General features: G+C 48.2%; 1 protein-coding gene across 2 annotated transcripts in view; it reads left to right on the plus strand.

Moving 5' to 3' along the window:
* The first annotated feature begins 2063 nt into the window (after window positions 1-2063).
* Window positions 2064-16507, plus strand: part of LOC144094560 (uncharacterized) — a 126400-nt gene continuing 111956 nt past the window's right edge. The window contains exon 1 of one of the 2 annotated variants that reach the window (XM_077628478.1): window positions 2064-2203. In XM_077628478.1, the coding sequence (XP_077484604.1) occupies window positions 2149-2203 (55 nt within the window). In that variant the 5' untranslated portion in view covers window positions 2064-2148. The remainder of the gene's footprint in view (window positions 2204-16507) is intronic. The other variant, XM_077628477.1, reaches the window with a different exon arrangement.

The following is a 16507-nucleotide window of genomic DNA, read 5'->3' on the forward strand; positions in this document are numbered from 1 at the left end:
AAATGATGAACGTTTCCAAGATGTAGAAGTGACTTCAGGCTCACCGCAGACGGGGTCTGTCCAATGGCCATTGCTATATTTATTCTTCACGAATGGAACATATTGTAATATTCCTGCGGTTCGTCTGTTGGTGTGCGACTGTATATTTTGCGATATAACGAATCATTCGGAATAGTTTTAATCATTAATGAAAAACAGACGGATTTCTGAGCGGTGTAAGACCTTGCGAATGACCATTACGGTACCCAATTAATGAGGGAAATCCTGACGCGACCATTTGATATTATTTCCTGTTTGTGTTTTTAATGTTTACTGTGCCTTAGCATTTGAATGTAAATTATGTGTACCATTACTAAAGCATATATAGTTTGTTTTTACGCATCGGAAAAGGAAGTGCTTTTCCCTGAGATCCAATGTCTTATTCGAATTTGCGTGTGCTGTATGTGATTCCTGAACTAAAATGACACTGCAGAGATAAGAAAGAACAACAAAAACAGACGCTTGTGTTGTTTTCAGAGATTGTAAGCACCAGTTTAGACTTCGCAGAGCCGCAGGTGTTCTGATGAAGACCTCGCTCCAGAACTGCTCCAGTGGCTGCATGTCACGGCTATAATTATTTCAGAGTATATTTCTAAACAAAACTTGTGTTGATCAGAACCTTTTAAGTATGTTCACCTGAGTGCTTTTTGTAAAGATAGGATCACACTAATGAAGCAAACGCAGTCAGTTACCAATCTGAACTCTTCCCTGCGACCAATAACAAACTGGAAAGAGTCGCGAAATGATTCACCGCGTCAGTTATGTCCAGCGATGTGTTGTAATCATTCTGGTGAATTTTTTTATAGTGTTACAGGCTTGTTTAAAAGGGTGAGTTGACTTGAGCCTGGTGCCTTATCACATCCCCTCACTTCTTTTTGTTGTCTCTTCAGCGTCGCGTGACAAAAGATTACAGCCTTGCCACAACGTTTGGCTCTTATTGTTCTGACATGTATTGCTGCTTGACTGCTTTTTCGTGCGGCCATTCATTGTTTACTTCTTCCTCGAAACTAGTATAAGCCTGTGGCACGGTGTAGGTACGAAAACAAGAAAAGTATTGGTAAAATGTTTTAAGGGGAATTTCCCAGGGCGGAGTCGATTTGTAATATGAGAATAATTACGCATTGGCATCCACCCAATCTACTCCACCTTGGGGAATTCCCCTAAAAACATTTGACCAATACTGTTCCCACTTCTTGTTATTGATCAATTCGCTCTCGCCGTCCCGGTTAGCTCAGTTGGTAGAGCGACTGCTCCGGTGTAGTGGTAGTCCCGGGTTCGAACCCCGGACCAGGACGAATTTTTTTTAACTGCGAAGTTTCTGAGAACGCTGCATAGCTTTCCTTTATAGCCGTATGGTTGCGCTTGGGTTGATACCGATATAGTAATTATTCTTTTATTTCAAGAAAAATATGAACCAAATTACTACCAATGAAAATTACTGCGAAGTGGTTGAGTAATTGGCTGCTAGGAGGGCGACATATGCCAGGAATTAGAAAAGAGAAAACTCCTGTGTGGCAAAAGTAGCCACCAAAGATGATACAGATTCTCACTCCGCGAAGTGAGTCAGTGCATTTTCAAATATTCATGTGTGTTGGCTAGAGCGCCCTGTATCGTGAGGAACGAAGTAAATATTTCGCACAGGAGCGAGGAAATCGGTTTTAATTAAGATGAAACATCGCTTCCTCGACTTAAAATACGACTGTACGATTGACCCAGTTAACTGCGCCTTCCCTCGAGGTTAACGAACTGCGGCTGATTACGTTAACCGCTTTTTGCGTTTGCCTGTGCCCCACAGAAGAGAGGGCGAGTACTGTGAACGTCGAGCATGTTACCGTGCACGCGGACGCCAGCTTTCGTCGGAGGCGCTGTTCCGCGCTCACAACGCCGGCAACGAATGAAGGGTGTGGTGCGGTGGGGGCGGGTCCCGGTTCGTTGCGCGACATACAGGCGGCGCAGCAATCGCGCTCCCTGCCTTTATCGACGATTTTTTTCTGCCCGCGTTTGTTTCCCTCCCGCTTGGGCCCGCGCAAACCGCATCCGAGCCACGCGCGGAGTCAATGGTTGGCTGGGCCCGTGCGAGGACGTGCTTGTGTTACGCCGATTCGGCGGATGGATTCCGGGATGTTCTTCGCACTCGTGACAACGCTGGCACTGCTCGCCAAAGGTGAGCGCTGATGCATCTAGTTGACGAGGCACGATAACCTCGAGTGGAAAGGACTTTATCTTGTCGCCCTCGCTGTCTCCTATCTGAGCGTGCCCAAACGATAACGCAGAATAGCCAAACCAAAAGTGACATTAGCAACGCCTCATTTAAAATACGACTAACTGCTTGCTAGACTCTCGGGAAATCGGCGGAAAAACCAAAAAGAAAATAAAGAAGTAAGGATGGGCTGTTAAAAAATGTCTCAGCAAAACTGCCCCGTAGCCATGCCTTTGGAAGCACGCTACAGGCAGCAACCCTCCAGGATGCCTTTTGCATCTCGCAGCATCTTTTGCCTTTTGCATCCTCGCGCATATCATTGCAAGTATCTGCAATGACGGCTGAACTGGCCGCGTGGTCCTGCAGGCATTCAACTGCTAGCTTGCTGTTTCGAATGCGACCTCATACCTAGCTTTAAGTGCTCATCAAAGCCATTGTCATTGGTCTCAGAGCCACTGTCCGGCCAAAATTAATGCATGCTGTAGAACTGACGCTATTCCATTGGGTGTGCGTACCTGGCAGGATGCCCGAAGCACGGGCTTTTGTGTGCGGGACGAGTAGACAAGCAGCGCTGCTGTCACGCCACTCACTGACGTGTCAACTAGCAGTATAATACAAACTCGTAGTTTCAATGACGAGTTACTTGACTCCTCAGCGCGCTGTTGCTGGCGTGTAATCTGAAAGAAGTAACCAGAACGCACATATCAGCTGGTTGTGATTGCAGACACATTTTGCATATCAGCATATCGATGAAATGGTAATGTTCTACGAATACAGACACTGAGGCCACGACAGTGGAATAGTGCAATATGGGTGCCTTGTTCCGAACTGCGATAAGGCAGACAAAGCTGGGCTCAAGCACTAATCAGTCTGCGCGTAAGCTACCTGAATAGGGTTGTTTCGAAAGTTTGAGAACGCGTACTTGCGACGCAAGGTAGCAAACGTAAGTAACATTTTAGTCTTTTACACGTTACAGAAAACAAACAACTGATTACACTTACAGTTACTTCATCTGAAATTTGACTGATTTCAGAGGTCAATGGTAGCCCATTAACAGTATATGAACAATTATAGAGAAGTAATTGATTAGTATTACGTTATTTCCATTCTTTTATGGGCATAGCATAAATATACACGAACGGGAATAAGCTGGGGGAGCTTGCTTATTCTATAATATGCTGTTGCACATATGTTGGTCTTTCACCTTCAGTTGTTTTCGAGCTCTTATTCAGCATTTTTTCACGCTTAGTTGTGAACACATCAGTAGCGACACTGAAGAGTATCTCGATGAACTCGGCGGACGTTGCTTTAGGATGCGAAAACCTTGCTCAGCACCTCGAAGTCGCAAAAAGCGCCGTCCTTCGCTGTTTTTCACTCTCTGATGGGTGAAAGCCCCAGCTCACTAAACATGACATTCCGCTGTGCCGTCGTGGCGAACGAAATGCGAAGCTCGGAACACGAGGCTAGTCAAATGTAGCCACTAGGGCTTGCGTGGGCGGACATCCTCATGCGCGCGGCTTATCCGCCGCTCTAACGCGCTACGTTAGTGTTTGCCACTGAATTCAGGTTTTCGAAGTTATACCACTGGTTACAAGTCGGTTTCTTTAAAACAAATGTAACAGATTACCAGTTATCAATTACTGATAGACGAATTTGAATTTCCGAAAGCATTACGCTTTGAAACATAACGTAATGAAACATTATCATTAAAAACTTCCAAAAAAATGTATTTTCTTAGACATAATCAATTACTTTTAACGCGTTACGTACAAGTCTGCACCTATGGAAATAAACTTTACTGATAACCTGGAATCAGTTGGCAGCGGCTAATCATGCTTTGCAACAAGAAGCTGTTATAGAGCTGTTCCACCGCATGGAGGACATTAATCCGTCGCTTCACAGAAAGAGGCGGAGAAAAACTTCATCCTCAAACGGGATTCGAACTACCACCGGCGTGACCAGAATAGCTTAGTTTCCTGATGCCTTAGACATTTCGGTCGTCGTCGCACTTCAGAGCACGTGCATGCGCATCTGCTCTCACCGTCCAAAATGCAACAAAATGGCGTGTTGGTGGAGGAGAAAGGTAAAAGAAAAGAATTAAAACACCGATACTTAGGCTCTCTCTGGCAAATTATTGTGCGCGCGTGTTCACTAATAAACGAATGCTGCATGTGCAAGCATTAATCGTGTTTGAGCATGACATCTCCAGTTACGGGGTGCACCGGAGCACTCTAACTGGAGTTTCCCACCGCTAGCGGGAGTGAAAGCATGAGAGGCGACAAGACCGAGCAGTAAGCGAAGTAGAGCGGGAACGTGGTAGACTTCCTGGCCAAACCGAACGCCGGAGTCAGCTTGTCGCTGAATTATTCGTGTCAAGCGACAAGATTAACCATCGCAGCCTTTTTTTGTTGTTGTTAAAGCAGGTGCTTACTTACTCTTACTCCGCATCTCTATTGCACCATTTAGTTCAGTCGCTTTCTTAGCTACCACGTGAGTATTTTAACACGTGAGCGTTAAATCACATGTTCGGAGGACAAACCGTGCGCGTTTTCACGCTGACTCGGGTTTGGTTGAGAGAGTTGGGACGTCACACGTTGAACTGCGCAATAAAAAATGCTTAAAGCTGGAGTTAAATTTTGAATATCAGGTCGTTGCATGATTCAAATCTCACTATCAGATGCAAGGATGTGTGGTAAATCATTTGTACTGAAAAGAAAGTTGCGGTAAATATTTGGGAACCGAACCTTTGACCCTTGGGTGGCGAGCCAGCCACGCTAACCCTACGTCAGTGAGGCACGTTCGTTCGACCCACCAGGCTATGTCACTCGGTGGCTAACGTGTCACGTGACCTGCTTCCTTCCTCTATAGTGGGTGCATTGGTCTGTCAGAAGACTTTTCTCTCCTTTGTCTTTTCCACGCCCGCGCAATCTGTCCCAGCGTACACCCCAAACAGAAAGGAGTAGAAAGGCAGTAAGCTGTCCTCTAGTCCACTCTTTTTCATAGCAGGGAGTGCGCTAGAAGACAGCCTACTCCCCTCTTTACTCCAGTATAAGCGTATTCGTATTTAAAGCGCATTCGTATTTAAAGTGTACCGATTTAAGGGCGCAGGGCTGGATGCCGTGTTTTGCCGAGACGTCCAACTAACAGCTGGCGCTGTAAAAGAAAAGCTCTGGAACCAGGCGGCACGTTAAGCACCAGAAACTGCGATGGACGCCGTGCACGTTGTCCAGCTGGAAGACGAGAAGCGGCTAATGGTGGCGGCTCGTTAAACCAGGAAAGCACCCAAGCAGACCAAGCGCGCTGCTGAGATCGGCGAAGAGAAGCAGCCGAAGTTGGAGGCACGTCCACAAGCCCAGACACTTGGCTAAAACTCATTCTACGAGAGGTTTCGGAATGTTGCTGGTCGGTTTTTCTGTGCGTGCTTATACTAGTCTCGACGACGATACAGGCTAGAAATTTATTTTTATGGCGCAAACGCATACCAACAGCTACTTACACGCTGTCAGAGACAGTAAAAGGTGAGTAACTAGCATTTTACTAACCTCTTTTCAAGTTCGTTGTAAAGTAATAACCAGAAGTGAGAGTTCGCAAGCACCGGAAGTTTCCCTTGAAGTATCCAAGACCGAGCAGTGGCACTGCATCGCGAATGTTCTGTGGAGCGAAGTAAGAACACGTTGATTTGTTGCCGCTGTCGGCACGCATTTCGTAGCGCAGTTGCACGGTGAGATTTTGCTTTTGCCCGCACACCTGCGCTTGGGGGTGGGGTCTTTTTTTGTGCTTCTTTGTCATAGGATATGAGTGGGCTTCAAATTATAGCCCTATTTTATTTATACGCTTTTCACCAGGTACCCTGTCAGCATTCATTTCTCGCTTTTGCTATCTTTTCGCCTTCTCTCCTGTTTAATTTAGCCGCGAAATTTGTGGCTGCTTTACTCTCTCTGAAATCCGGAGAGGTAAAAAAAAATGAGCCAGGGAAAATATATCGCGGTGCTGCACGCGTTCTCCGGAACCTGACGCCCACGTAGGCGCTCTCGGCCAGCGGCAGAGAAAGCATTTCCGTGTCTGCGCCGGGGGAGCATTTTATTTTGGTGCGGGAGGGAATGAATTGCGCTTGATTCGGGTTATCGTCGGCACGAGCCGTCCCGTGCACGTTGCGAGCTGCAGCACAGGCGATTCTTTCCCCTCCTAGGCTGAGCGAAACTGCGTCCACGTCTGTAGAAAAGAAGTCTTACCGACCGAGGGCTGCGCCACCGGACAGCTCACAATGCAGTTTGGTAGATTGTTGCCGTTACTCTGCCTAATCCTGCGTCTCTGTCGCTTTGGAGCAAATAGCGCTCGGAGAGGGAGATGAAAAGGACAGCTGGCCAATTACCGCGTGTTTTATTACTCAGCAAAGCGGCCATTTTACGGCAACGTAGGCAAGGCGCTCGTCTTCTGAGCCAGAGTACCCGAGCTGCAACCCGACCGCGGCGGCCGCGTTTCGATGGAGGCGAAACGCAAAAGGCGCCCGTCTGCTGTGCGATGTCAGTGCACGTTAAAGATCCCCAGGTGGTCGAAATTATTCCGGAGACCTCCATTATACGGTACTTCTTTTTTCCTTTCTTCTTTCACACCCATCTTTATTCCTTCCCTTAGGGCGCGGTTCAGGTGTCCATCGAGATATGTGTGACGGATACTGCGCCATTTCCTTTCCTCAAAACGAAAACCAACCAACAGCATGAAATAAACACCCGAAAGCGAACAGTTCATAATCTATTCACCCTGATTGCTAGGTGATAATCCCAAAAAAGCGATATAAAGGCTTACAGGCGAAAATGTGTATCCTTTAACGTCGGGTCAAGGTGACTGGATAATTATGGTCTCAATAATTTTACAGCTTGTGGCGTCGGTACTGAGTTTCGTGGATTCTGCGGCCTAAGTTGCCTTCGATAGATGCCTGCTGTGCGGTTTTTTCTGTGCTCTTAGCGAAGCGTGCAATTGAAAGAAGTGTGGCTCCGCAAATGTGCGTCTGCACATTATCGCGGGCTCATCGTGACGCTTAGAAGTACAGAGGTCAATACGCTTGTCTAGAACGCACGAATTGCGTGTTCCAGGCCGCTCTGGGCTGCGCGCCTGACGTCTAGGGATAACGCCTGGTTCGAGATGTTCTTTGCGCGCGAGCATGTGCGGCCAAACAGATAACATGGCCCGTCTTTTCGCAGCTAGCTGACCGCAGTGGTTTCACTGCTTCCTTTCGCCGTGAGATGTTGTGTCTACGGTGCCGGCTACACGGAACGTAAACTATGCACGCACGGTTCCTGGCTTCTTTTCCTTTTTTCTTGCGCGGAAGCTCCGGCGCACATTTCATCGCGTCATGCACATGACAGCGCTTCTGACGACAGGAGCAGGTGGAAGAGCCGCGGCAATCAGCAAGCTAAGATAAGACGGGTAATGCGATTAGTTTGGCCCCACATGCTCACGCCAGACCAGTCTCGATCTAGGAATTATCGCTAGATATCGCGCGCGTAACACGCAGCGGCTCAAAGCTCGCAGTTCGGCCGTTCTAGACAAGCGTTTTTCTCTACGCACAAGATAGCAAATCATGCGTTCCTGGTATGTACTGAATAGCTACAACTTTAACATGCCCACGGGCGAGATCCGCCAGAAAATAGCAACTAGTGCCAGTCATCTTTTTTACCCGTCCTTTCATGCCTCAATTCCTCCTTTAGTAAATGGTGCGGAATGTTTCATACAGAAAACCCCTTCTGTTTTTCATGTTGGGCAGGGCGCTCAGCATTAGCCGATTCTTCCGCCCTTTGACTCGCCATGGAAATCGCCCATTCTTCCTCGGCCTTAGCAGCGCATTTTGGCAGCGTTTTAACCTTCCTCTGAGTCTATAAGAAGCCGTGGTTGGCGCCATACGCCACTCTTCGTGTCGCTTGACTCTAGCGGCTCAACTGCATGACCACTCATCCTGGCGACGAGCATTCGCATCGCATAAGGAAGGGAGGGTAGATGACGAAGAAGACGATTTGCAACGCGCAGCTCCAGAGGCTACCAGTTCAACACTCAGCGCGAGAGGATGTGGCATTCGCCGAGTTTCCTAAAGCGTTCGGAAACAAAGCTTCTATCTACGCTGACGCTTGTTTTAATCCCACTCGAGACTGTAGGCATGGTGAAAGTTTTCTGCTTCCTTTCGTTCTGACAGAGAACTCGGGAATATTTCGGATTGGTTCGGCTTCATGTTCCTCAGGTTCGGGTGTTGTTCGCCTGAGTCCGCCGTTAACAGGAGCTTAAAGCATATCATTCTTTATAATATTTATTTCCGTGTCAAGCCGGTGACTTTGAAATAAAAAGGTAGCAGATGAAGGCAAGCACCAACCATTCTAGCCGCCTCGTTTTGGAGCTTTGCTTTTCCAAATTTGTCAATACTGTCTTTAACGTATGTGATTAGCTGGCCATGTGGTAGGGTATTGTAGAAATTCTGTATCTCAACTGAAAGAACGGTAAGCCCATGGGCAGATTGCATTTTCGGAGGATTAACTATAAGGACGGAGTCCTTAAATAGGAGATGATGATCGATCAGAAGTAATTTTAAGCTGGACTAAAAACCCGGCAAGCGTGTGCCGTTCCCGTATGAATACCACAAACGGCATATCAGCTTTTTGTGTTTTCGCAGCGAACCAAATGTCGGCTTACCTTTTTACTTGTGCCAGAAGCCTCACCTTACTCTTTAACTGTAAGCTGGTTGCAGAGTTCCTCAGCCTTAATTTTTACCTTAGTTAATAACGCACCCGTTGCAACATTAAACGTCGCGTCGCGTCGCTGGCGTATTGAGTTTACTGTATAAAAGTTAGCTACCTTTATCAGCAAAACAAAGCCTTCTTCTTTACTTGAATGCAAATGTACGCTTGCTCACGAGTTGGCGAACTACTCACGGGGGGCTTAGCGCGTAACTGAACATCACCTTTCACGTTGGAAGTAGAGGAAATGGTGAGGACACAAGAAGCACGACCGAAGCGAGCGCTTCTTGTGCCTTCTTGTCCAACTAGCCCTGATTTCAACCTTAGTGCGTCTCACAAGAAAGAGAACTTCAGGACCAGTGTACTTGGGCCCGACGGTCCTCTTAGGTCCTAGGTTGGGCCGGTGTATTCGGGGAGTCCAACATCTATATTGTGGATGCGGCTTAAGACGATCGAAACATTTGCAGCTTGGTATGCTCGGAGGTTCAGAGGAGGAGGGCGGGGGCGAGGGATTGCACTTTCATGAAATTTCCAGGATTCGTCCGAGACCGCATACCTCATCGTATGAATCCACTTTCAGAGACAAGTGTATGCTTCCTGTTATCTTTGTTACGTTACCACGTTATCGTTGTCGATGCGTTATATTGACTCAGGTCATGCACGTGTCACTGTCAAGTACAGGACACTGTGTCCTGGCTATCACCTCTGATGCATGCCTTCTACGGCTGCATCGACGCATTTTTTCTACGCACCAGTTTTTGTCTACTGCGGGTGCGGTCAAGGTGCGGAGAGTAGCTACATACGTCGAAGCAGCTGCGCACGTCCTGTAATTGAAGCCATAACTGGCGCCGATTTCGTTCAGCGCAGTGGCGGATACAAAGCCACTTGATTTCTTGTCTTTCTTTTGCGTTAGCGGTAGGTACCAATTTACCTCAAGAGGAAAGTGTACAAAATTGTTATCTTACCGGTACTCACCTACGGGGCAGAAACGTGGAGGCTAACGGAAAGAGTTCAGCTTAAGTTAAGGACAACGCAGCGAGCCATGGAAAGAAAAATGATAGGTGTAACGTTAAAAGATCGGAAGCGGGCAGAGTGGGTGAGGGAACAAACGCGGGTTAATGAAATGCTAGTCGAAATCAAGAGAAAGAAATGGGCTTGGGCAGGGCATGTAATGCGAAGGCTAGATAACCGCTGGTACTTAAGGGTAACGGAGTGGATTCCAAGAGAAAGTAAGCGGAGCAGGGGGCGGCAGAAGGTTAGGTGGGCGGATGAGATTAAGAAGTTTGCAGGCAAAGGGTGGATGCAGCTGGCAAAGGATAGGGTTAACTGGAGAGACATGGGAGAGGCCTTTGCCCTGCAGTGGGTGTAGTAAGGCTGATGATGATGATGATGATGATGATGATGAGCAGTAGGCTACAATCCCTCGCCGTACGCACCACAAAGTACCGGACTTCAGTAGTATCCTTGTAGATTTGGTTTACTTTTATTTTTATTTTTCCGTTGACGCTAGACGTGGATGCCGTGTTGTAACTTAGGTAATGTTCCCTGGCAGCTCAGGGCCTCTTGCGAAAGGTTTAAGGACTGCGAAATTCCCGCAGAGGTCACCACTTCTGCAGTTTTTTTTTTCCTTAACGCTCGCATCGACATCAGCTTTCACTACAGCCGCTACCATTAGCGCTCCCACGCATTCGCTTTTGCTGCTAGGCCCTGTGACTAACTGCTTCGATGTGAGGTAACGGTGGTGCCCTTTTTCCCCTGCTTATATTAAGCGCGGAGGGACACTTTGCAAAATTAGTGGGCCTAACAAAGTGCGTCCACCCTTGGAACGTGCAGTTGGCTTCTTTAACGGTGTACAGTGACACCCAGCCAGATGCAACAGAGTGGGAGGTCTAAATTAAGCATTGCGGAAGCGCTATTGCGAGGGGAAGTACACCCGGTCGGTACGGCTGCTCGGCTTAGAGGCGAAGTCTTTTCGCGTTGAACCGACCATTTAGTCCTTTGTCCCTTCTTTCGTCACCTGCCTCATAGCTGGCATCGTCGTCGCCGCTGGTGTGCTCAATGTTGTCGCAAGCAGGGGAAGGGGCCGCTCGAACCCATTAGGCAAACGGCAGCGATCACGCCGCGAGCCGTTTCCCGTCAATGATCAAGGTGTCGTCCGCAGCCATTGCGCTCACAACAGGACCAGGCGCGGGCCCTTAACGACCGGCCTTGTTCCTTTCCTCTCCCGTTGTCAGCGTCGTGTAGACCTCCATTACGTCGTGCTCGTGTCGGAGTTTTTCTCATGCTGACGCTTTGCTGCGTGTTGTCCGGTTCCTTGCAGCAACATCTCCGTGTGGAGGAATGTACAGACAACGAGATTGCGCAGCCTATTCAGGCGTAAGAGCTTCTGCTTCCGCCGGAACCGAGAATGAACCCGGAAGTACACGCTGCCAGCGGCAGCGCACTGTGATGCGCCAGATAGGTTTCTACGTACATTTGCGTGCATTTTCTTTTCGCCGTTATATTTTTCCATAGTTTTAGGTTTGATGCTGGTCGTATGTTTGAAAATTTAGGCTCGGTCATCCGAGGAGGCAATTCTGGCTAGAGGAGATCAAAGATGGGAGAACACGTCGTGTCGCAATGTTTCTATTGACTCGTTCCTCTTATTTCGCCACCGTATTTTTTTTGTTTCGCATTATACGTGCCTTTCCGCCAATAATTTTTCTGCGATCATGTTTGACCTTGCTCCTTCAGAGGTGTTGATGACTTGCTTTACCTCGTCAGCATTTTATGTCAGAACAAAGCAAAAAGTCTTACGCTACGAGAGGTTAACAGAAATGCCTATGAAATGGGTGTCAAAGCTACTCCGTATGTGCGCATTTACCAGTTGCTTCACAGTTCCTTGTCGTTTTCGTGCTTCGTGGACTTTTAAACTAACGATTGTAATCATCAGAAGCAGCTATGCACAGCGGCCTGCCTCTATGCGTTCTGTTTATGGCAGTAGGGACTATCACAGTGATAACCAGACATACATCTTTCCCGGCGCGCGGAGAGGTTTTCAGTGCGGCCACCTTTATCGGGCCCGCAGAATTTTATGGTTGTTTTCTGTTCCAGAATGTTTCAAAAATAAAACATGGCTGTGTGCCTAAAGCTACCAATATCAAGCTCGCTTGCATAATAGTGCGATGATAGTGCTGCTGTCCATAATGCCTTAAGGGAACAAGTGAGGAGGTCAAGGCGGCACTGGAGTGAGGTGAACAGAGCTCCTGGTTAGGTGGAATTTACCAAGCAAGTACGCCACAATATGGGAGGCAAACAGCAATAACAACACGCCCATGCTTACCCACGGTACACTTATATTACCACGTTAATGTACTGCCAAATTGTTGCTGCTCAAACGGTAAGCACAGCTGCGGAGTAAGCCACAGTGCGTTTGGAACGTCCTAATCAGGTCACACAAAAATAGATGCACTCTAGTGGATTGGCTAGGCAATTGTTCACCAAGCCTACAAAATCTCGCATGCCCGTTTACGCAGTTTTACAACCATTGAAACAGTGCCCTTAGCAGCGTGGTACTGTTCAGGAAGCAAACAACTTTTAACGTCTATACCAGCCCTCATCCATTCCATGAGCTTCGAGTGAGCACTGCAAGACGAAAATATACCATCTGGTGCGTGCCACATGTAGGTCGTGGCGCTGAGATCCAAGGTATGCCTTGGAGGAGCGAACGCGTTGACTTTTTTTTCTTGCAAAACTACAGAATTAGTGTAATCTGTCCGCGAACTCTTTGCCAACAAAAGGAGGCAGTAGCTGTGCTCATTGGCCCACTTCAATACTCCGCCTCTACTGTGCTCGCGGACGCTGTGATCGAGAGGATCTACTAGCGGCCTTACTGCGGAAAGCAGCCAACAGGCAAACCCCATCGGAACGAACGTGAAGAAAAACATTTGTCACGGTACATGGCTCGTTATCCATTTAGATGTTTTCAGAGAGGTCAAAAAGCACCGCCAAATTGGGTATAGGGCGTGGGACAATATATAACCGTGTATGACGAGAGATTATAGATAGAGGTAGACAATTATCAGCATCCTCTTCTTATCGGGGGATGAAAAGTGTCTCAAGTCATTGATTTATAGCGTGCTCAGTATCTTCGGATTAATAGCCAATGTTATTATTCCCCCTTCTAAACTACTCTCTTGACGTTCTCCACCAGTCCTCTACACGTGTCTTGTTTCTACTTCATGAAAATTGACCATGCACTGGCTGTTACTAAACCGAAGTGCTTATCGGATCCCCGGGGCATCATGCACTGAGGGTACGGGGGCCTTACACTGGATAAGAGCATGTTTTATTGTTTCTTTTTCTTGTATGCAGCAACAGCAACTGTCATATGTGGTGTCAAATTTTTGGCGGTAACACTTCGTCCTCAAGCACACAGCCCTAGCCTCCAAAAGTAAACCACTCCCTTTGGAATTGTCAAAAAAAAAAAAGGCGTAAGGCCGCGCTTCATCGACGCGTACATTTTTTTTTTATTCCCTTAGCTTGCGGTCACTGCGGGCCTCCGGTCTACGTGGAGCGCTCTCAGTGAAGCACCGAGCTCCGCCCTACCTCAACCGTTCTTCGTACTGCACCTTACTTTTCGTCTCACCGCGTCGTACGATGAATGGATAGATGGATGGAAGATAGGAGGGTCGCCTTTGAAACGGGGTGGAGGCAGTCGCCACCATGCTCGTTTTTTTTTGCTTTGTATTCCTTTAACGGTGCTATTGGAGTAATAAATCGGGCTATAAACGAAAGCATAGATTTTGAAAGCATAGCGGCAAGCACCATCTGGTGCTACGCAGACTAAACGTCATGGAACCACGCGTGCTTAGGCGCCAAAATGTCTAGGAAACAGGTTTCAAGGGACGCGCTTCGCCGCAACCACGTCCACAAAAGCGATAATGACGGCAGCTGCTTAAGCAACGGATATTGGTTTTGCAAGCCTCGTCTTTGGCATAAATACAAGATACGGAGTTGCCTACTGAGATTTTTAACACTCTCAGTGCACTTTCTGCATTCAGGCGTGCTCGGTGAGCGGGCCGGGTGTTGCATGAAAAGTTAACGCTGGTGCTTTTCTCACCGCGAGCGCGCTTGAAGGCACTCACTGCGCACAGAGCATATTCGTTAACGAGCTGTTACAGCTCGCGCACGTGCGGGCAGTAGAAAGCCCCGCTGTCCGAAGTGGCTCGTGCTGCTGGTCGACGAAGTCCGAGCAGAGCGATTGCTTCGCCTCTGCTTGCGATCAGTCGCTGTGAATTAAAGATGCCCGGTGGCTCACCCAGCAGGAGCAGCTCAGTGCGTGTGTGTGGCGTGCGTTGGAGCAGCGCCCGCCCAGTACGGGGGAAGAGCGCCAACGCCGTGCAGCGGCTACGGCTTCGGTCATTTGTCTTCTTTTCGTTATTTTTTGGTTACCAGTGCCGCGTGATCCGCCGAAATGTTTCAAGCCGTTGGAAACCAAATGCTGTGCTGCCGGCACTGTTTTACGCCCGTGTGGACGGGGTGCTCTTTCCTGCGCCTTTCTCTCCGTCTGGCAGTGTTAGATAGCAACGTTCATGTACTTTATCTTCTTTTTTATCCGTCCCCACGGAGACACGAGGACAGAGCTATACATAATTCAGCCGGAAGATTTTGGGACGAGCTGTCTGCTTCACAGACACCGGCATCGAATCGGCGGCTCGCCTCTCGTTGAGGCGTTCCCCGCGGAATCAGGGGAACATGTCAGCCATTGCATCCCATTCTCGCCCCGCCCTCCCCTCTTTCTGTTCTTCTCGAGAAGGCTTCGTGGAAATTAGTATTTGCTGCCCATGTTAATGTCTTGCTTTCAATTCCCACTCTCCTTTCCCCAAGCCAATGGACTCGGGGAAGAAAAGACATTGTACTTTGACTCGGGGAATTCGACTATGTCCACTGCTTCTGAACAATTTTGTAGGTAATCTGTCGCTCGGCTTTGTAACCGCATAAAGAAAGTGTTAGTCTGCAGCAAGGGTATTGAAACTGTGAAGCGGCCTTTCCGTAACATCCAGGCTGGGCGTGCTCACAGATCAGGCGCCATTCCTGGCTTGTGATAAGGATAAAATTTTTTGCGGCTTGATGCATTCCCCGTGTCAGCCCTGTGCTGGGTCGTTTTCTGTGACGAGTCTATATTTCCGAAGGTTTCCCGCACATCCAACCCATTCCTTTTGTTCCTTTTCACCAATATTTTGTAAATTGTTACTGGTGAAACGGCTTAACTTCCCGAAGAAAAAACTGGGGCAAATTTCTCACTTTGTCATCGCATTGGCAGGAATACTACGACACAAGAACCATTGGAAAAACCTGTACGCTTATCTACAAAAGTGCATGTGCGATGCGGGGAATAATAAAAAAAATTGGCCGACGCTGAGGCAGCAATCGAATATCGAGCGGTAACACACCTAACATAGGTCACCGGTTCAAATCCCTGCCGCGTGCTAGACTCTAACTTAACAGAAGTTTTTGCTGCGCGAAACGCGAAATCGATGCGAGGATCTTTAACGTGCACTAACGTGCACCCGTGTGCTGTACGCTGTCAGTGCACGTTATATATACCCAGATGGTCGAACTTATTCCGGAGCCCTCCACTACGGCACCTCTTTCTTCTTTTCTTCTTTCACTCCCTCCTTTTAGCCCTTCCCTTACGGCGCGGTTCGGGTCTCCACCGAGATATGTACTGCGTCATTTCCTTTCCTCAAACCAAACCCCCACCCCGAACACTACACGACAAACTGATGAGCCGCAGTGTTCATATGAAGATTCGTAAAGACATGGAATTGGGGGTACATAGATCGCCGGTTCGATTATCATCATTACAAAAACATTACAACAACATCGCCATTAAAACTGTCGCTAAGTTTATCCGCAGCGAAGCGCAATGAGGAAATCAAAGATTTATGCCAAAGGCACCGTGCGAGAGGTAAATTTTATAGGCTTATGAATGCACAGTATCCTCACGAGATATCCAAAAAGAGACTTCCTGAAAACGTTGCCAAATTTTTATCCTTTCAAAACTTGCAGAGCGCATTCTATTGCGATGAGTTTTGTGTTGCATTCGAGCACACGCTCGTAGCCTCCCCCACCCGACACGTGTAGGGAATTACGTCACTCGGGACATCTGCCCCTACCTTACCCTCACGAAACACATCCGACACGCAGAGTGGATCAGCACTGAGGACACCCTCGGTAGCGACCACTGCATACTGAACACTGTCATCCACACTCGACCCTTACATCGCCCCCTTGCACAAGCCAAACTTCCCGACTGGAATGCTTTCCGCCAGGCGCTCCCAGTAACTTCTCTCTTGGAGCAAGACTACTCAACTTGGGCACACGGACTCATGCAAACACTCCGTTCACACGAAAAGCAGATCCAGCTTACGGAGCGTGCATTGGACGTGGATAACCACCTGATACACCTCTGGGAAGCTCGCCGCAGCCTCACTAAACGATGGCGGCGGCAGAAACACAATCGTAATCTCCGCGCTCGCATCTCTGACCTCACCCAGCAAGC

This window comes from Amblyomma americanum, chromosome 6, assembly GCF_052857255.1.
Source record: "Amblyomma americanum isolate KBUSLIRL-KWMA chromosome 6, ASM5285725v1, whole genome shotgun sequence".
In the NCBI taxonomy this organism is placed as follows: domain Eukaryota; kingdom Metazoa; phylum Arthropoda; class Arachnida; order Ixodida; family Ixodidae; genus Amblyomma; species Amblyomma americanum.